General features: G+C 45.9%; 1 protein-coding gene across 2 annotated transcripts in view; it reads left to right on the top strand.

Moving 5' to 3' along the window:
• prkcha (protein kinase C, eta, a) overlaps nt 1–2,336 on the top strand; it is a 212,627-nt gene extending 210,291 nt beyond the window's left edge. For both annotated transcript variants that reach the window (XM_078562261.1, XM_078562262.1), the window contains one exon: nt 1,286–2,336. In XM_078562261.1, the coding sequence (XP_078418387.1) occupies nt 1,286–1,432 (147 nt within the window). In that variant the 3' untranslated portion in view covers nt 1,433–2,336. The remainder of the gene's footprint in view (nt 1–1,285) is intronic.
• Nucleotides 2,337–18,589: the final 16,253 nt, after the last annotated feature.

Raw genomic sequence — 18,589 nt, 5'->3', positions numbered from 1 at the left:
ACCACATTTGCTCAAGCCACCAGCTATGAAAGATTGTCTGTGCACGCACGTCACCAGCAGAAGCCATTTCTGTTGCTGCTTCAGCTCTGCCATCGCTAGCAGTGGAGGAATAAGCACTTCCTGGAAGTGATTCTTTTTTTGCTACTTTCTTCAGCAGAACCAACCCAATGGTAGTGGCGGCAGGGTAGCAGGGTGAGGCACTACAGGGCCTGAATTGGGAATGGGATGGGAAGGTCACCCACTTGCCTTCCTGCCATGAACTTAATCAGGGTGGAGGTGGAAAGGTGGCAGGATCCCATCCTGCCACCAAACTCGCCACGGGGGAGGGGATTAAATTCCATCTGTAAAGTTTATTATGGATCCTTCACAATCAATCCAAATGCAATTAGGTTGAACGTATCTTAATCCAAGGGACCTGTAGATTTATTGTCCATTCATTCAAGTTACATTATCTATGGAATGATAAATGGCTGCAATTCACTCTGACGTATATAAACCTGCATTAGCTTTGGGCCAGTTCATGTATGAATGGTGTGAAATAAAGGCCCAAAGAAGTGACATGTATAGTAATGTTTTGTGATGAATTCTCAAGCCTTTATATTTTGTTTAGTCAATGTGTGGTGGTACTTCTTGTTTTCATTCACAAGAAATGATTGGTATCACTTCATTATAATGCATAATAAATAACTCTGCAAATATGTAACAGTCAAATGGACGTTTGACATATGGGAGCTAGAAAATATAGGAAAGTAATTAAAATGTCTGTCATAAGGTTCAGATGATGTAATGTAGTGTTTAGAAAATGCACAGAGGTTAAATACTTTCTAAATGTTAAGCATTAAAAACTGACAATAGTGTCATATTTTGGACATTCCAAGATGTAAAACTTTATGCTAAGTCATGCCAAAAATGACTGGCTGTGACTTCCTGCTGCATTAATCATAATTACTTTATTTTATTAATTCAATGGAGATCAGCTTTTGGCTTTCTGATTAGTGTTACTTAACACTGGCATTAACCAGTTTAAAATATGAGTTACCTCATGTTAAAATAGCAGCAATCAAAATAGCTAGACTAAGATCTTCCATAACTACTTAATGAAATGGGTAGTTTCAAGAGTATAGAACGGCCCTGGAGTCCTCAGTCTGGAACAAAACATAAGGTTGAACATAGAGCCAGAGAAGAATGGTGCTTAAAGTTGAATGTTTTGTTCAGTTAAAGATATATATTCATGACAAATAGGATCAGTCAACTTATAATGTATCTCACTTTTCTTTTCTGTCAGAAAACAAGCAGGGATGTAAATAACTTTGATCGAGACTTCACCACAGAGAAGCCCGTACTGACGCCGATTGATGAAACCCTGGTCCGTATGATCAATCAAGATGAATTTAAGGGATTCTCATTTGTTGCCGAAGAAGTGTGCACTTGAAATATGAATCCCAATTCATTAGTGAGAAGACAATTTCTTAACTCTGACAAGTCCCTGTACCACAAACCCCACCTCAAGCAAGCGGAATTGTTATTGCATCTTGATGGCACAGAAAGTTTATTCAGACATGATCATTATTTAATGTTGCTGAAATAGAACTGGCATGCAATTTATATTGAATTTTTGTGTTGTGTAACTTTGTGAAACTGGCTTTGTGTTGTTGTCCATTATCTTTCCACCAACATGCCTTCTGAATACCAAGACTGTTGTCGCCATGAAGCAGTCTTTTACAAATAAGTATTGTCACAGTAAACCGTTATTAAATTATGCATCTATCATTTGAACTCAGCTGTTAGGCATTTAATTAGCTGCATATCTATTAGCAAAAACTGAAATTTGCTATGCACAGGCAATTCTACACTTCCATAAACTATAATTGACTCTTTTCAGTAGAAATCTGTCTTCAGGGACCCACTTATTCGTTTATGGCAGGATGGAATAGCCTGCATGTTGTTTGACCTTGTACTTTGCTGACTGCTTGAAGAAGCCTCCTTAAAGTTTTGATGCACTATGGAGAAACATGTGGAATGGAGAGTGTGCGCTGTCTTGTGTATATAAGTTATAGCTGTTGGCAAATAAATGTTAAGAAAATGCTTATTTTGTATTTAAAAAACCCTCAAAGATTAAAATCGACCAGTTTTTGGAGTTGCACAATACATGAAATGTGGCATGAGCAACAATGAATTGATTATGAGTAGATTTTTGTAAACTTGTGCATGGGGGCAGGTACAAAGGAGATTTCCTGCGTGTGCTGATTATCCAGTACCATCAATGACTTATTGCTGTTGTCCTGTTCAATTGTACAGTGTTGTGTCTCATTAAAATTGACCAGTTTTTTTTTAAATACGACTTTGTGCTTATAAGTGAACCTGGAAGCAAATGAGTTAGCTCCTCCTCGGCTGAATGTTGTCCATCCTTCACTTACAATAGCCCACCTTTTCCCTGTGTATTTGCCTCATATTCTTTATTCATGTTTTTATTTTAGATAGATGGCTGATGCACAAGCCAATATGTTCCTTGTTTAGAATAAGGCACAGCTGAGGGAGTAGACAGCACTTAGGCTACGACTGTATTTGTCTCATACCAAAGCTGTTGCCACTGTGTAAGGCTATCCAGGAGAGAAAGTTGGAGTAAAAAATATTTTTCTATAATCATAATAATATAGGCCTGAATCTTCTGGTCGGTGCACGTGGACGGACCCCGCTCTCCAACGCGTAAAATAACGCGCGGTGATGTCAGGCATGTGTCCCCTTGTCACCGCGCATCATTCCGATCTTCAGTTCGGCGGGCGCACACCGGAGTTGGCTGCGCACCTGCCAAACTGTCAAAGGCCTATTAAGGCCATTAATAATCCAATTAAGCTGGTTGTCTGGGCGGCCCATCCAACCTTAAGGCTGGTGGGTAGGCGAAGAGCCTAGGCGGCCTTCGCATTTATCATGAAACCTCATCCATAGGCAGGCTGAGGTTTCATGAAGTGTTTGTAAATTGAATAAAAGTTTTTATTAAAATTCATTGACATATCCCGGCTCATGTGACACTCACATGAGGGGACATGTCTGAATTATTTTTCTTCTTTATTTTAATTCTTCATAATCAAACTAATCTCCCTGAGGCAGCCCTGTGCCTCAGGGAGATTTCTGCCCTCTCCCGTGCGTGCGCAAAAGAGCGCAGGCCCCGACTCTCCCTCTTCCCCCAGCCCGCACAGGGAGAGCTCAGCCCTTCCAGGAGTGCGTCACAATGGGTGGGCCTTAATTGGCCCACCCACGTAAAATGGCTGCACGCAGCTGATCGCAGGAGGCAATTGGCTGTGCGCCCGCTCCCGCTCAGCACCCCCAATGGGGATAAAGTTCTCCCCATAACTTTTTTTTACACTTTAATTTCAATGAAAAGGTAGACAGGAGGCCAACATGAACTGCAACAATATCAGCTTCTATTTATATAACACCTTTAATGTAATAAAGCAGCCCAAGTTGCTTCACAGGAGCAATATAGAAAATATTACACCATGCCACATAAAGAAGGAGATTTTAGGAAACTTCTTAAAGGGGGAAAGTGAGGTAGAGAAATATATGAAGAGAATTCCAGAGCCTGAGGCCTAGGCAACTGAAGGCACAGCCACCAGGAGTGGAGCAATTATAATCGGGAATGCTCAAGAGGTCAGAATTAGATGAGTGCCGATAGCTTGAAAGGTTGTGGGCATGCACAGCAAGTGAATTGAGGTAGGGCAAAGTCAAGCGACATTACAGAGGTGCAAATAGGCAGTCTTAGTAATGGCGAGGATATATGCTCTGGAGCCATAACTCAAGGTCAAATATGACAGCAAGGTTGCAAATAGTCTGGTTTAGTCTCAGACAATTGCCAAGTGGATGGAGTTGGCATCTAGAGAACAGAGTTTGAAGCGGAGATGGAAAACAATGGCTTCAATCTCCCCAATATTTGACTGGAGGAAATTTCAGCTGATCCAGTACTGGATGTTGGATAAGCAGTCTGATAATTTAGCAACAGTGGAGGAATTGAGAGAGGTGGTAGCGAGGTAGGGCTGGGTGTCATCAGTATACATGTGCTTCAGATGATGTCATTAGCGGACAGCATCTAGATGAGAAATAGGAGGGGCGCCAGGATTGATCCTTAGGGGACACCAGAGTTTAAGATTCCAGGAGCAAGAAGAGAAGCCATTACAATTGATACTTTGGCTACGATTAGATAGATAAGAATGGAGCCAGGCAAGAGTGGTTCCAGCCAGCTTGACAGCAGTGGAGAGGCATTAGAGATGGTGCACAAACATACAAATTAGGAGCATGGGTAGGCCATTCAACCCTTCAAACCTTCTCCCTCATTCATTAAGATTATGGCTGATTTGATTGTAGCCTTGGAACCCCACATTCCCCCCTACCCCCAATAACCTTTGACTCCCTTGTTAGTCAAGAATCAAGGTGCGGTCATTCATCTCAAAGACAAAGGCAGGTTGAGAAGGATAAGGAGGGATAATTAACCTTTGTCAATCTTGAATTAAAAAGCTACATTAAATGGATAGGACTGAATCATCATATGATTCATAAGCTCCTTTTGTATCAATTGTCATGAGTTTCCAAAGAAGGCCCTGCCAATTTTTGAGTTGTGTCTGAGAATTTGAGTATAGTAACATGTCAGAACTGGGTCAAAAGCAGTCAAAGACAGACATTATCTCAAATATTCATAAAGTAATCAGAGTAGACAATTTCCTCTGACTTTTGAATTTTCTCCTTTCCAAACAGGAAATTGAAACTGCTAGACCAAGCCCATTTATTTTGTCTTCTACCATCCTGGTAGTCACATGATACAATATCCTGGATTTTTCTGGAATAATAACATTGAGGCTGACAGTGGAAATCTAGACCTTGCTGTCAGGGATCTCTCCCTGCTCCTCAGTAAAGTGAGCTCTTGCTGTCCCTACAAATTGATTTGGCACCAAATTCACTGTAATACTGGGCAGAATTTTCCCGTTGGCGTGTGGGGACAGGACCCGCATGCCAACACGTAAAATGACATGCGGTGATGTCGGGGCGCGTGTCCCAACGTCACCGCACACCATCACGATAGTTCGGTGGGCAGGCACACAACGATCTCCTTTGCGCACCCGCCATTAATTTACAGGCCACTTAAGGCCCTTGAGGCTCCAATTGACGGGGATTTTGCGGCGCCCGTGCGATCTTCAACTTTTCGCGTGGGCGCAATGGGCAAGCGGGTAGCAGAAATTTGTATGAACCTCATCCACGCGCAGGAGAAGAGGGCTCAGTGGGGTTGCGATTCTACAGATCTAAATGTTATTGTACAAAAGTTAGTGAAACTTGCCTGTGTGAGCTGGAAAAGTTCAAACCGCATAGCAGCTGCTTGGACTGGACTCATAACCTTCAGGTCAGCTCATTGCAGTGAGGATTTGTTTTGGGGCCTGTAGGTTTCAAGAAGCCTTCCTGAGCCTGGGAATGGAAGGTGATCTCTTCACTGGAGGCACCTCATCTGAGGAGGATGGGAGGGCTAGAAGGGGGAGGAGGCCAGGAGTGCACATTCAGCCTCCAGGGGAGCCACCTTCAGGAGGACAGGCGCAGGCACAAGGGGTGCAGAGCCAAGAGGTAGCCCAAGGTGGAAGGGGCCGCAGAAGACGCCACTATCCTGCTGCCAGGGTATACAGGCAGCGAAGCAGCCACCCCAATATGTCTGAGGTGCAGTGTCGAAGGAGGCTCCATCTGTCAAGGGAGACAGTCAACTATATCTGTCAGATGATTGGTCCAGAGATCTCAACTAACTGTGTGGGTGGACACCCCATGCCAGTGTCTCTAAAGGCCACAGCAATCAGCTGTCCACACTTTTGTCAAGCAGGTCACAGACGCTCTGTTCAGGTGTGCATTGACCTTTATCTACTACCGTTGGGATGAGGCCAGCCAAACACAGTGAGCCAGAGGCTTCTCAGCGATTGCTGGCTTCCCCCGTGTCCAGGGTGCTATAGACTGTACACATGTGGCCATCAAGGCACCAGCAGGTGAGCCCGGTGCCTTTGTCAACAGGAAGGGCTTCCACTCCATGAACGTGCAGATAGTGTGTGATCACAGGATGCTGATTCTACAAGTCTGTGCAAGGTACCCAGGCAGCTTCCATGACACCTACATCCTCAGACACTCCCAGGTGCCGGGGCTCTTCAGTGCTCCAGCCCGGCTGGATGGATGGCTGCTGGGTGACCAGGGCTATCCCCTCAGAAGGTGGCTCATGACGCCTCTCTGCCAACCAAGAACAGAAGCTGAGCAGCAGTACAATAGAAGTCACGCCTCCACAAGGGCTGTGGTGGAGAGAGCCGTCGATCTTCTCAAAATGTGCTTCTGATGCCTGGACCGTTCTGGGGGTGCACTCCAGTACCCCCCAGATTGAGTGTCGCTGATAGTGTTTGCATGCTGTACTCTCCACAATCTTGCGCTGCAAAGGGGGGACGTTGTGGATGAAGAAGATTAAGACGGAATGGCTGCGGCTGAACACAATGAGTCCAGCAATGAGTCCAAGGATGAGAACGCACAGGGAAATGATGAGGAGGCACATGCTGACCCGGGCTTACCCAGGGCGGCAGGGACACCCGGAACACTCTAATTCAAGGAACCTTTAGCTAGTACAGCACATATGGATCTCCAACACAAGCCTAGCCTGTAGCCTCCATCCTGGAGACCTTAGTACAAAATCTATCGGGGTAGGAGCATTGACAATGGGGCCAGTCAATAAATGTCAATGACACACAAATCACTCATAACATCTCAGGAATGCATCCACATGGCCAAGAAAAGAGGCATCCCCAGCCATGTTAGACGACATAAATTTAATGCTTTCACAAAAGTCTCTTAACATAACAGAAATAAAATGGTGTCGCACTTCACACACAATCAGAAGGAGCTCATAGGGGGGCCAACAAAAACCACCAGTGATGAACCTGGGGTGTGCCTAAGGTGCCTTCATTTTAGGTTTGCAGGTGCTACATCTTTGTAATACCCCCTCGCTAGCACTGGCATCTGAGACAGCCTGCTCTCTCTGATGTCTTGCTGACCTCAATTACCTTGGCGGACATCTTCAGGCCCGTGGAGCCTGTGCTGCCCCCGCCTGGGAGGGAGCTGCCAGCTCCGCAGCTGGCATCTCCCCAGTCGCCGCAGCCTCATTGGGTGCCACGGTCACTGGCAGAGGGGCGGAGGAGCAGTGGGCATCATCTGGAGCGCCCTGAGAAGCGCCAGCAGAGACGACAGGCTGCTGCTTTTCCAACATGAGGTCCGTTCAGCCTTCCCTGCTCACCGTAGATGGATGGGCACCGAGATGGGATACCTCATGCCCAAACCACTGCCCGCACGGGCACTGACCGCCTGAGGTCAATGCCGCTCTGAGGGATTGTAGGTCCGAGCGCAAACCCTGGAGCTGCCTCTCCATGACAGTCGCCACTCCCTCCATGGAGGAAGCTTGGCATTCAGCCATGAGGCTCAATGCATCGGCTACGGTCTGCGTAGACTCCTCCACCACTGACACCAAGCCAAGCACAGCTTCATGTATCTCCACCAGATGGTCCCGCACACCCGGCTGCATCTCATCAGTTGGCTGCATCGCCAATGATTCCAGAGGCTCATCATCATCAGCGACAGACTGAGCATGTGCCTGGGCCCCTGCAGTCCTCCCACCTCTGGCGCCATCGGCACTCTCTGCCTCCGCCAGCTCCTCCAGCAACCGTGAAGTGCCCTCATCGCTGTGCCCCGGGACACTAGCTGAAGATATGATGCCCACCGAGGTGCCAATATCTGCACTGGTGCCTGCCTGGCACAGATGGTGTGACACTTCCAATGGTGCAACTTCATGCCCCTCAGGTGTCAGAGGGGGCCACTGCTGCTCCGGGTCCTGGCCCTGTGCCGCTGATGTTGAAAGGAAGAGTAAGGACATTCAATCAGTTAGCGTGCGGACAATGTCAATGTACATGCCTGTCCCCCGGATCATCATGCGCCCATCATTCCACACGCAATGGGCAAGCCATGTTGGTTACATCACTCATTCAATAATCATCACTGCCATGGATGTTGAGAGACCACTGGTGACTTATGTGCTGGCCACACATACCTGCCCGTGGAACCCCAGCCTTTCCGGCTCCAATGGACCTGGGCGCGTGGTATCTCTCCAGGTCGAGGGCCTCCTGCTCAAAACAGCTAAGCAGCAAAATCTGGCCTGGCCCAGCACCAGCCCTCAGCCGATTGGCGTTGTGATGAGAATTCTCCTCCTGGAAATGACAAAATAGCATTGATACGTGATACTTGCACCGTCAATCTCCTCGCGCTCCTCGGCCCACTCCAAGCCCAGTTGGCCATTGCAGGGGTGCAGTGCATCCTTCCCCCATTGCTGGCGAACACTCACACAAATATGCCAGGTGTGTCCTCCCCACCCCCCCTGCCCCCTTGGCCACATGCTGCCTTCATCACAGTTGGGAGCACACAGTTGTACCTGCCGCTGCAAGGAGGCACAATGACATGGAGCACAGAGGGCAGCAGATCGATCGGTGCCACGCCACCTTGAAGCTCCCCTCCCACTATGTCATCACCCTGATTCCACATGTCCTGGAGTTGGAGCCGTGTGCCTGGGTGCAGATCCTCCAGATTGCCCCCACCACAGTCATGTAGGTGTCAGTCCACCACATGCTGCGGGTGCAGAACCCATCTCATCACCACCCTCTCAGGTTGATGAACGCATAAGGAATATCTACTGGCCCGCCCAGCTAAGGACACATGCCGCCAATGACTTACTGCACTCAGGCCACTCAGACATGGGTGGGGCGCCAATGGGGGAGAAGCTGACATGATGGTTGAAGTGAACGATGCCAACATGGTACTCACCCTCCCCATGCACAGCAGGTCGTTGAAGTGCTTGAGGCACTGGATCCATGAGCGCCGCAACACGTCGTGGGAGCTCACGACTTCTGCTACCTCCTCCCACGTACGTTTTGTCAAGTGGGGTAGCTTCCTCCTCCTGTCCTGGAGGACGAGCACCTCCCGACGTGCTGCCAGCTCCTCGAGGAGGGCAGCAAGGCACTCGTATGAAAACCGAGGCACACATTAACCACCCGCCCTACCCTCCTGCATGGCCAGCCTGGATCTGCCTTGGCCCCTACCTCTGGCCATGGACAGCAGCTGTGGAGTGTGGAGTGGCTGCAACTTGCCCTTTAAATAGGCCGTCGGGTCGCCATTGGACATGGAGGCGATTGCCAATCCACCGCCACCCGCCCACTCCCGTTGTCCCGGGGAGTCGAGAAAAAGGCTGGGCGGGCCTTAATTGGCCCGCCCACGTGAAATGGCAGCACGGTCCTGATTGTCGGCGGCGATCAGGTCTGCAACCTCCTGCGCCCGCTCCCGCATGGCCCGCCCGACATGGGGAAAATTCTCCCCAGTGTGAACTTAGGATAATTGCCCACTAACCTCAACTATAAAATGGCTAGAAAAGACAGGGTTGGTGCATTCAGGAGTTTCAACAGCTTAATAAATGTTAAGTACTGTTGATTCACCTCCTTGTTCCTGAAAAATAATTTTTAAAGTGTGGAGTCTCATTCCATCAGAAGAAAATTAATGCTGCAGATTTTTAAAAAGGTAATTATTTTTTGGTAGATTTTCTGTTTTTCTCCCCAATTCCTTAATCTCTTCTGTAATGTTCCAATTTTTATTTTACTTCCTGTACAATGATTAAGTGTAATTTATATTTCCTGTTTTCACTTCCCAGTTAGCAGTCTGCGTATCTCGGTGAGAATTCTTGATTCTCTTTTGTTGAAGGCTGTTGCTGTTCACGGACACCATAGATCCCCTATAGAGAATTCCACACTAGATCAGATATGATATTAGTAGAAATTTCCGCTGACAAGCCAACAAGGTATCTCTGGGCAACTGCACACATGGTGAACAGGAAAAGCTGTTTGTCTGCTGCTGAGGGCAGAATCAGGCCAATGCTCATGGATTTATTGTCTAATCGTGAACTCATTTTCTATCAGTTGATCTTCAACAGACCCGGGCGTAAGGTGAGAAAAATTCCCTTTGGTGGGAAACTCTGGAAATCAAAGTTACCTGTTCATCCCCAAACATGCTACACTGGCCATATGTCAAAGCTCAAATTGCTCTTGCACTGTATCCAAAAGTAACGTTTTCTGAAAGAAATCTATCTAAAATGTAAAAGAAATACATTTTCCCAGCAGGATTCAAACGCAATTAGATTTCTTCCCTCTTGCCTCCCTGCGCACATCCTGTTTCCTACATTACCGGATGAACATTTAGCATGGCCATGCAATATTTACCTGTTTGCTATTTTGACATAGTGTTAACATTTAAAATAACCAGGTTAATTCCTGCATTAAAATAGTGGGCAGATGGCTGTAGTAATATGAAATTATTCTGTTGCGATTGTCACCAACAGTCATTTCCAAGTTTATACCACCATTACAGAACTTTTGAAGTATAAAGAACCAGGTTTCCAAACAGAGCAAATTGTGAAACATTTCAGCTATATACTGTTAATGAGTATGAACAAATGAAGGAAATAATTTGATCAATAAAATGTTGTCTCTATTTCCAAGCTTCCCGTATAAAAGCTTTGTTATGCCAGTAGTGATTGCTGTGTCATCACAGTTTGAAAAATCTTTTAAATCCTAAATTAATCCTAATGCAACACCAAAGCATTTAACCTACATTTGTACATCTTAATTATAACCATGCAAATCTCTTTGAATATTACTCTTGTATAGGTACTAGGCCTATGTAGTCCAAGTTTTTTCTTAACAAATTAATGAATAAAAAGTTGATTTTATTTTTTCCTTGCTAAATTTCTCTCCTGTGCTAAATAAGTTGACAGCTCATTGAGTTATGAATCCATGGTTGTCAGGTAGCCTATGGCACCTATCATAAATGGCCATGATTGATTTGTGAACCCTGACATTGTGCACTGGGTGAACCGCAGTTCAACAAGGCATGTACATGATGCACTTCCTGCAGCAACACCCAACTGAGCAATGTCCCATTTTAAAATACTCATTCTTATTTTCAAATCCCTCCACAGCATCGATGCTCCCTGCACAGCCTTGCCACTCCCTGTCCCTGTAATCTCCTCTTATCCTACATCCCTCACATTCCAGAATTTAATTGTTCCACAACAGGTGGCCGTGCCTTCAGGTGCCAAGGACCTAAACTCTGCCACAACCTCATCACCTTTTTACCTCTCCTCTTTTATAAGATGCCCCTTAAAACCTACCTACCAAGCTTTTGATAATCTGCCTTAACATCTCCTTACATGACTTGGTGTCAAATTTTGTTTGATAATGCTGCTGTGAAGTGCCATGGGATGCTTTGCTACCTTAAAAGTGCTATATGAATGCAAGTTGTTGTTGTTAAAATAGAAAAAACAAGAATTAATGATCACAGAACAGCAAACATTGGGCTATGACTCAAAAGAGCCTTGTGAGAACGGTGCTGAGGAAAATCACATGACAGTGAGTGGAATCATTTTGAAAAATTGGGTGAAATAAAGCAAAAGACACCTATTTCAATGTTTCCATGATTTGTTTTTTTGAAGAAATCAAATTTCTTATTATCAAACATCCAATGATTGATTGCTACCATAGCCCAAAATTTAGTAACAAAACAGTGATTGAGTTCAATTCAGTGTTTTTTTTTGATTCTGAATGGTAGAAAAAAAATCACATCAGTAATTGTAAAATTTTTCAAAAGAAGCCATCATTTACATAACACAGAGGGTGCAGTTCTTCAGCAATAGCACAATAATTGTACAATTCACTTTACTAGGATATTTTACTGGAATTATAGCTCTGAACAGGTAAGGACAAGCTGACAGGCAAACAAGTGTTTGAACTCATGTCCTTGGGATGATTAACAAAGAGAGGTCAATTACAGTGGAGAGACTACATTTCCAAAGTGGCTAGTGGGGAGGTCAGAGCAGTCTCCAAAAGATCAATGGAAGGACATCCTGTTCATGTTATTTGTCCAGAGAGACCTTAAAGTCTCTTCCCTTTCCCCATGCCACCCCCGCACCACCCCCCACCCCCTCCCACGCCACCAGCCCCCCCATACCTCCACCACCACTTGTAGCATGCAACCATTTCTTAAATAATACCAAAATTTTTGCTTCCACTATTTTATGTTGAAGCGTATTTCATGCATTGATCACTATTTGGAGCCAATTTTTACTTGGGAAAATCAGTGTTAACACCCATGTGGCAATGAGGGCCCAGAGGGGGAATCATTGACATTCCTGCCCTGAACCCCAACGATCAATCTATTGTCATTGTTGGAGGGACCTAATGTTAGACAGCCAAAGAGCCTGCATTTTTCGGGCAGCAAGCCCCTTTTAATATGGAAATTGGGGTCTTTTGATGTGCATAGAACCTTGGTTGCCACTTAAAGAAAGGATTGATTAGATTTTGTATTTGTGGGGTTGCCTTGGAGGAAGTAATTATACAAAATGTTTACTAGTTATGTTCATCAACATTTCTCCTCTTCTCTGACTGTCCTCCATCTCTCATGGTACTGAAAGAACTTTTTTAATCCATATTTAGCTTCAGTAGCTATCCTCAGTAGCTATCCTTTCTTCCAGGTCTCTCTCTTCCTCATGTGATTACCATTTTTATGCATTTCTACAGTTTCTTGTATTCCTCCAAGTGAACCTCTCTCCCAGCAAGATTTATCCAAGGTTTGCTTACCTCTTCATCCCTAATTTATTCTCACCTTTAATTTGTTAATCAATTTACGGCTACATTTGCTTTGTTGAGCTATTTATTTTGGGGAGTGTACTTATCCTGCATTTTCAGCATATTCTCGTCGGCCGCAATGGCGGCTTCTCACGCCGTATTGTACCAATCCCACCACATTCATTTTGCATTCCTGGGAAACATGCCATTTTGATGGCGGGCGGGCAGGCTCCAATTTGCCCACCACACTGTCACCTCGCTGCTTCATCACATTGGGCGCCACATTTAAAGTACAGCTGCGCGCACACCTCTAAGTGCTTCCAGCCCAAGAATGCTGCAAAGGGTCCCAAAAGGAAAGAGGACTGCAGCCCCCAGGTTTAGTGACGCATCCATCGAGCACCTTTTGGATGCCGTGGAGGCCTCCCGTGATGTCCTGTACCCCGCTATGGCCACAGGAGGGGCAGCACCACTCTGGCTTAGTAAGCGATGGCAGTGGTAATCAGTGTCAATGCTGAACAGAAGAGGTTGGCCATCCAATGCAGATAGAGGATGAATGATCTCATCCGTGCCACCAGAGTAAGGCAACTATCTTACAGAACAACATGTGCCCCCACACACACCCTGAGATACTCCCCTTTGCCCGTATAGTTCTTGCCCTGCAGCCTCCTTGCCTGAGGCCACTTCTCCCTCTTCCTCAAGCAAGCCTTAGCCCTGCAGCTGTTGAAAAGCCACCCCCGCCTTATGGCTGGTCTGTTAGGTAGAGACCTGCCTGTGAGCCCCCCTGAAAGTGATGTGGTGCTGTCTGTGAAGCCTGGCGCTGATGTCTGCAAGTGCTGTCCGAAGCGAGGTAGGCAAACAAACCTTAAAGTCCCAAGCGAAGTGCAGCTTGCCAAGTGCATGCCTTATATACGCTGTTATGAAACACGTCAATGTGGGCAGACGATCGAGCGAGGGGTATGTTTCTGACGGGCTGGCCTTATAATGATTTGCAGATGTATCACAATGAGGTTCCCAATGTCCCAATGGCGGGAAACACGGCCTGCTATTGACGGGCTGAGTGGATGATCACAAACTTGCTTCACGATGTCATGAAACTGATTTTTGGCCTACTCGCCATATTGTCCGCTCACACCGCTGACCACGCCCAATGCCTGTGGACACATAAAATTCCGCCCTGTGTCGTCGCTGTTCCTTCACTTAATTGAATTTATCTCTTTAAAAATTATGGTTCCTGGTCTTGAGTATTTCTAAATCACAGATCATATTAATCTTTATTCTGGGGTCACTGTCTCTCAGGGTGCAGGGACTTTCATTATGTCTGTTTTTTCTGGGTCTTTTACAAATATCTTATCAAGAGGTGTAAAGATTCCTATGACTTTCTTGTGGTGTCAGGGCAAGGAACCATTGTGCATTATGTTTACCAATTCTGACGCCACACCTCTGGGGGTTTTCCCATCTTAGATTGATTGAAATATTTATTTAAAATAACTTCCCTGTCCTCACCTCCCTCCCCATTGCTTTGTAGAGCAAATTTTCTTCCTTCCTCTGCTGAACAGGCTGTCAGTAGGTGTTCCCTAGTGTTACATTGGATTTTTATGAGTTGGATTTTCATGTTGGGCTTTGAAACGTAAGTTGGGCTGTTTCCTGACTGTCAGAAACAAGAACCCGTTGCTTCTGCCCATACCCACCGCATTTTCATTTCCTGAAGGTGTGGGCGGGCAGGGTTCAGATTCCTGACTCTCGAGGCAGCCCCGTAGGCATGTGGGTGCCAAGGAAGGCTGATTAGAAGACTGTTTTATTTAGAAGACTATTTATGTTCATTGGGACATTGGCCCAGCTCTCCACGTTGTTCTAATGCCCCCTAGCTCTCATGCCCACCTCCACCCCCAATCCACCCCGAGGCCCCATCCATATACCCATGTATCCTCCATAGCCACTCACACAGTATCCACTATGTGCAGTCCTCAGGAGCCACGTAATAGCGATTGGACATCTTTGAAAGGGACATGATAAAAAGTAAACCTCTAACAATCTAATAGAGCTGTTGATGAAAAACACAAGCATTCATATTGAAAAAAATCTCCATACCCAATGAGGAAAAATCTTAAATTCCCTGAAGTGGCCATTCTGTTGTAAAAACAAACATCTATTCAGTAGCCACATCAAAAGCAGATCATCCTTTCATAGCCTCTTAAAACTGTTAGTCAAACTGTACACAACCCCCACTGAGATAAGTAGTTCACAGCTTTTGAAGGTCAGCCAAGCTTCATAATGAGCTCAGCTGTCAAGACAAGCCCTTGCAATTGCAGATAACGGAACATTTTAATGAAACTGAAATAACAGATGGCTAGGTTTTTCTGAGCTACACCAAATGGCCTGTCAATCAAACCAGGCGACTGTATTTTTTCTAAGTGAAAGCTGCAGACCCGCCGTACAAATTTAAAGTGCTATGGACTTTTAAATCACTTCTGAGACTGATGCTAGAATTCACAAGCACTGTTTACTTCCATTTTGAATGTATAATATCATTTTTCTCAATGAGAAAAGAACTCAAATGCATCTCAACACTTACACAATATCGGTCAATGTAATGGTCAAATTACATTTGCAGGACAGAGCCCTGTGACCAATCACTGCAGCAAAAACACAAATAACTTTAAATGCAGCATCTAATAATAACACTTGAAGTTTTCAAAACATTTATTTCCTCTCAAAATGTTCCCAGCTCCTCAGCAGACTCCCCCAAGGTTCACAAACTCAAACAAGGTGGGTTTGCAGAAGCCTTCCAAAGCCCCCCAGACCTCATGCAAACAAGGGCAAACTGGCTCGCCCCCAAAACACACACGATTCTTTAAAGGAGCACTGACAACATTGTGCTGTGGAACAATTCATGGAAGCAATCAAGAAATCTTCCAATTCCCCATATGACCAAACTGCTGCTAGGTGCAAGGAACAATCATCTGTGTGTTGAGCCTTATCAGTAAGTGCTGCAAAGTTAACTGACTGGGATGGCAATACAGATAGGCCTGACCCTGCCCTCATTCAGCAGGCATAAAAGTACTTCCAGTCAAGTTCACTGGATGGCATATGGAGTGGGAAACCTGGTCCATTTTCCTTTCCCTAACCCAGAAGTAGAGATGATAATGTAACTTCTTTACTGCTGCATTTATTGATAGCAGCTAGTTCATGGCAGACTGGGACTGAATTTGAAATTCTAACAGATCATCCAGATCTAGAATGTTAACTTGCTTCAAATTATTCCGTGACATACAATGAGTGGAATCAACCCAGATTTGCACTAAGGGCGGTAGTGGGCAGGTAAAACGACAAGTTACCCATCGGCCATGATGGCGGGTTTTTATGCCCTATCATTCCAAACATGCCACGTTATTTATGCACTTCCAGGAAACACGCTGTTTCCATGGTGGGTGAGCTCTCATTTGGACCGCCCGCCAACGCCTCGCCACGTCATCATGCCGGGCGCCATATTTAAAGTCCAACAAGCAGACATCTCAGTGCTTCCAGACAACCACTGCTGCACAGAAGACATGGTCCTGAAACTGAAGAAGACTGCAGCCCCCAGGTTCAGGGACACGTCCCTCAAGCGCCTTTTGGATGCCGGGGAGGCCCACCAGGACATCCTCTACCCCTGCTCTGGCCGCAGGATGGGCAGCAACAGCACTAACCCAGCTTGGGAGACGGTGTCAGCGGTAGTCAGCGCCAACGCCCTGCAAAAGAGGACAGCCACCCAGTGCCGCAAGAGGATGAATGATCTCTTCCGTTCAGCTAGGGTAAGTCACTCTTCTCATCACTTGAATCTCACACACACACAAATCCATCACACATTCACAGGGTCCTCACTCGCTGCCAGTTCAAGGGACATCAGCATTGACTCTCTCACACTCACCTTCATTGTCCTCATCCTGTCCATTGTACCACTCACCGCCCACACAGGCCAGGCATACTTATCATCTGGCCTGGCAGGCATCTTGCTTTCACTTTCTCCATCTCTATCCATGCAGGACAAACTGGCACACAACAAGAGGGAGGTCGCTGACCGGTGGCGGAATGCCCGAAATCAACGTCCTCACGGACTTTGAAAACAGAGCCATCCAGCTGGCCGGTGAGGATCTGGACCAGTCCTGTGCTGACGGTGAGGTCGGCGCTGCTCTACCAAGTGAGGGCCCAGCAGCATCAGACAACCATGCTGTGAGTGATGTGTCCTGTTTCATAGGCCACTGCCATGCACTAATTATCTCTCCTCCCTTTCACAGGCACATCTGCCAAACAGCCGACGGAGTCCATGACCCAGGCCTCCAATCAAGCCCCGAAGAAACAGAGGAATCTGAAGGCACCTCCCCTGAAGTCCCATCGCAGCGCTCACCCACACCTTCCACCAGCGCAGAGAGACACACTTCGGTGGGACCTAGCTTTGGAATAGCCCCGGTGAGCACATTGCAACCTCCAATCCACAGCAGTTGGAGGCAGGGACCTCCCAGGTTTCACCCTCTGGCAAGCTGGCAAACAAGCCACTCATGCCCAGTGACTCACCACATGCTGATCTCAACTCCATCCTGACCTCCAGGTACGTGCTGTGCCAATGCCTAAGCTGGTGGCTGTGAGTGTCAGAGCAAATGGCAGGGCCTCTTCAGCAGTGCTGTGCTGTTGCTGTAAATTACTATATAAAGGACCAAATGAATTATGGCAAACCAGGAAATATGTACAGTCCTTGAGCCTTGAAAATGATTAAACAAATGCAACAGTAACTTGCAAAGTCGGTCTGTTTAATCAGCCTGTTCTCTCACCTTTAGGGAGTAGTTCATCTCGAGCCACACAGATAGAATAATCATCCCTCTGAGCTGGCAAGAGACATGAACTGTCAAGAACAGATAAAGTCTAATGAGAGAAGACATCTTAATCCAGTTCCCAGGTATCATGTAATTTCCGGACAGAACACCCACAATTAGGCAATTTCACTCTGCCATTTCACAGGGTCACGATCTGAGAAAAATTAAATTGTCACAGTACTTACAAACAGCAATTGTATTTCTCAGCTAACATTACAGGGATTTTTGAGGACACTGTTAAAGGAGCTTAGCAGCTTGGCAGCTAAACAGTCTCGTTTGATGTTAGTATTACATGGAGCTTACTGCTTACACAGGTTTAGTAAGGTTATGTGTGTAAGTTATAGTGTTAATTATCTCTCTTCCATACAAAGCCTAGACACAATGCTCTTGAGTAGTGTATTCTTAAATGGACATTGTCACCACTGAGTACCTCTTAGGAAAGCTTTTTGGCATGTTGGTACAATGGTGTGATTTATGCCATTGATAGTGTCTCAAAGAAATGCCATAATTTAAAAATAAAGCTCATTAAAAACTCTGCCAAAGGCTGATTGAGTAACTGTGCTGTACAGACAGCAGCTGAGCCATAGAGACGAAGTCGATGCCAGGTTTGATTTTTTTTCCCTCTGCTGTTAGCTGATCTCACCAGTGCAGTGGTAAGTCCATTATAGTCAGCCTCAGAGACCCTGGGATTACAAAGGAACAAAATCAGGCATTCCTGACCATGATCCAATGACTCCTGCTAGAATGTGTACATTTATAGACCACAAGATTCTGCTGTGAGTCGCCATTCCCTGGTTAATATTCATAGTTTTGACTCACAAATTAGGGGAGATTCTTGAGCTCTGCTGGTACTTGTGGGACCATGTCACAGGATGATGTATTCATGAGAGTGACAAATATTTAAAGAAATAAAATCAGCAACCTGCAAATTTCACAAGCTCAAGTATTTGCTGCAGTATGAAGTTGCCAGGGATTCATTGTTGCATCTCTGTACAGAGATCTTGGAGCAGACCATTCAAAGAGTTGGGCCCT

Source organism: Cetorhinus maximus, chromosome 18 (genome assembly GCF_964194155.1).
Source record: "Cetorhinus maximus chromosome 18, sCetMax3.hap1.1, whole genome shotgun sequence".
Lineage (NCBI taxonomy): Eukaryota > Metazoa > Chordata > Chondrichthyes > Lamniformes > Cetorhinidae > Cetorhinus > Cetorhinus maximus.
This window is presented reverse-complemented; position numbering and strand designations above follow the sequence as displayed.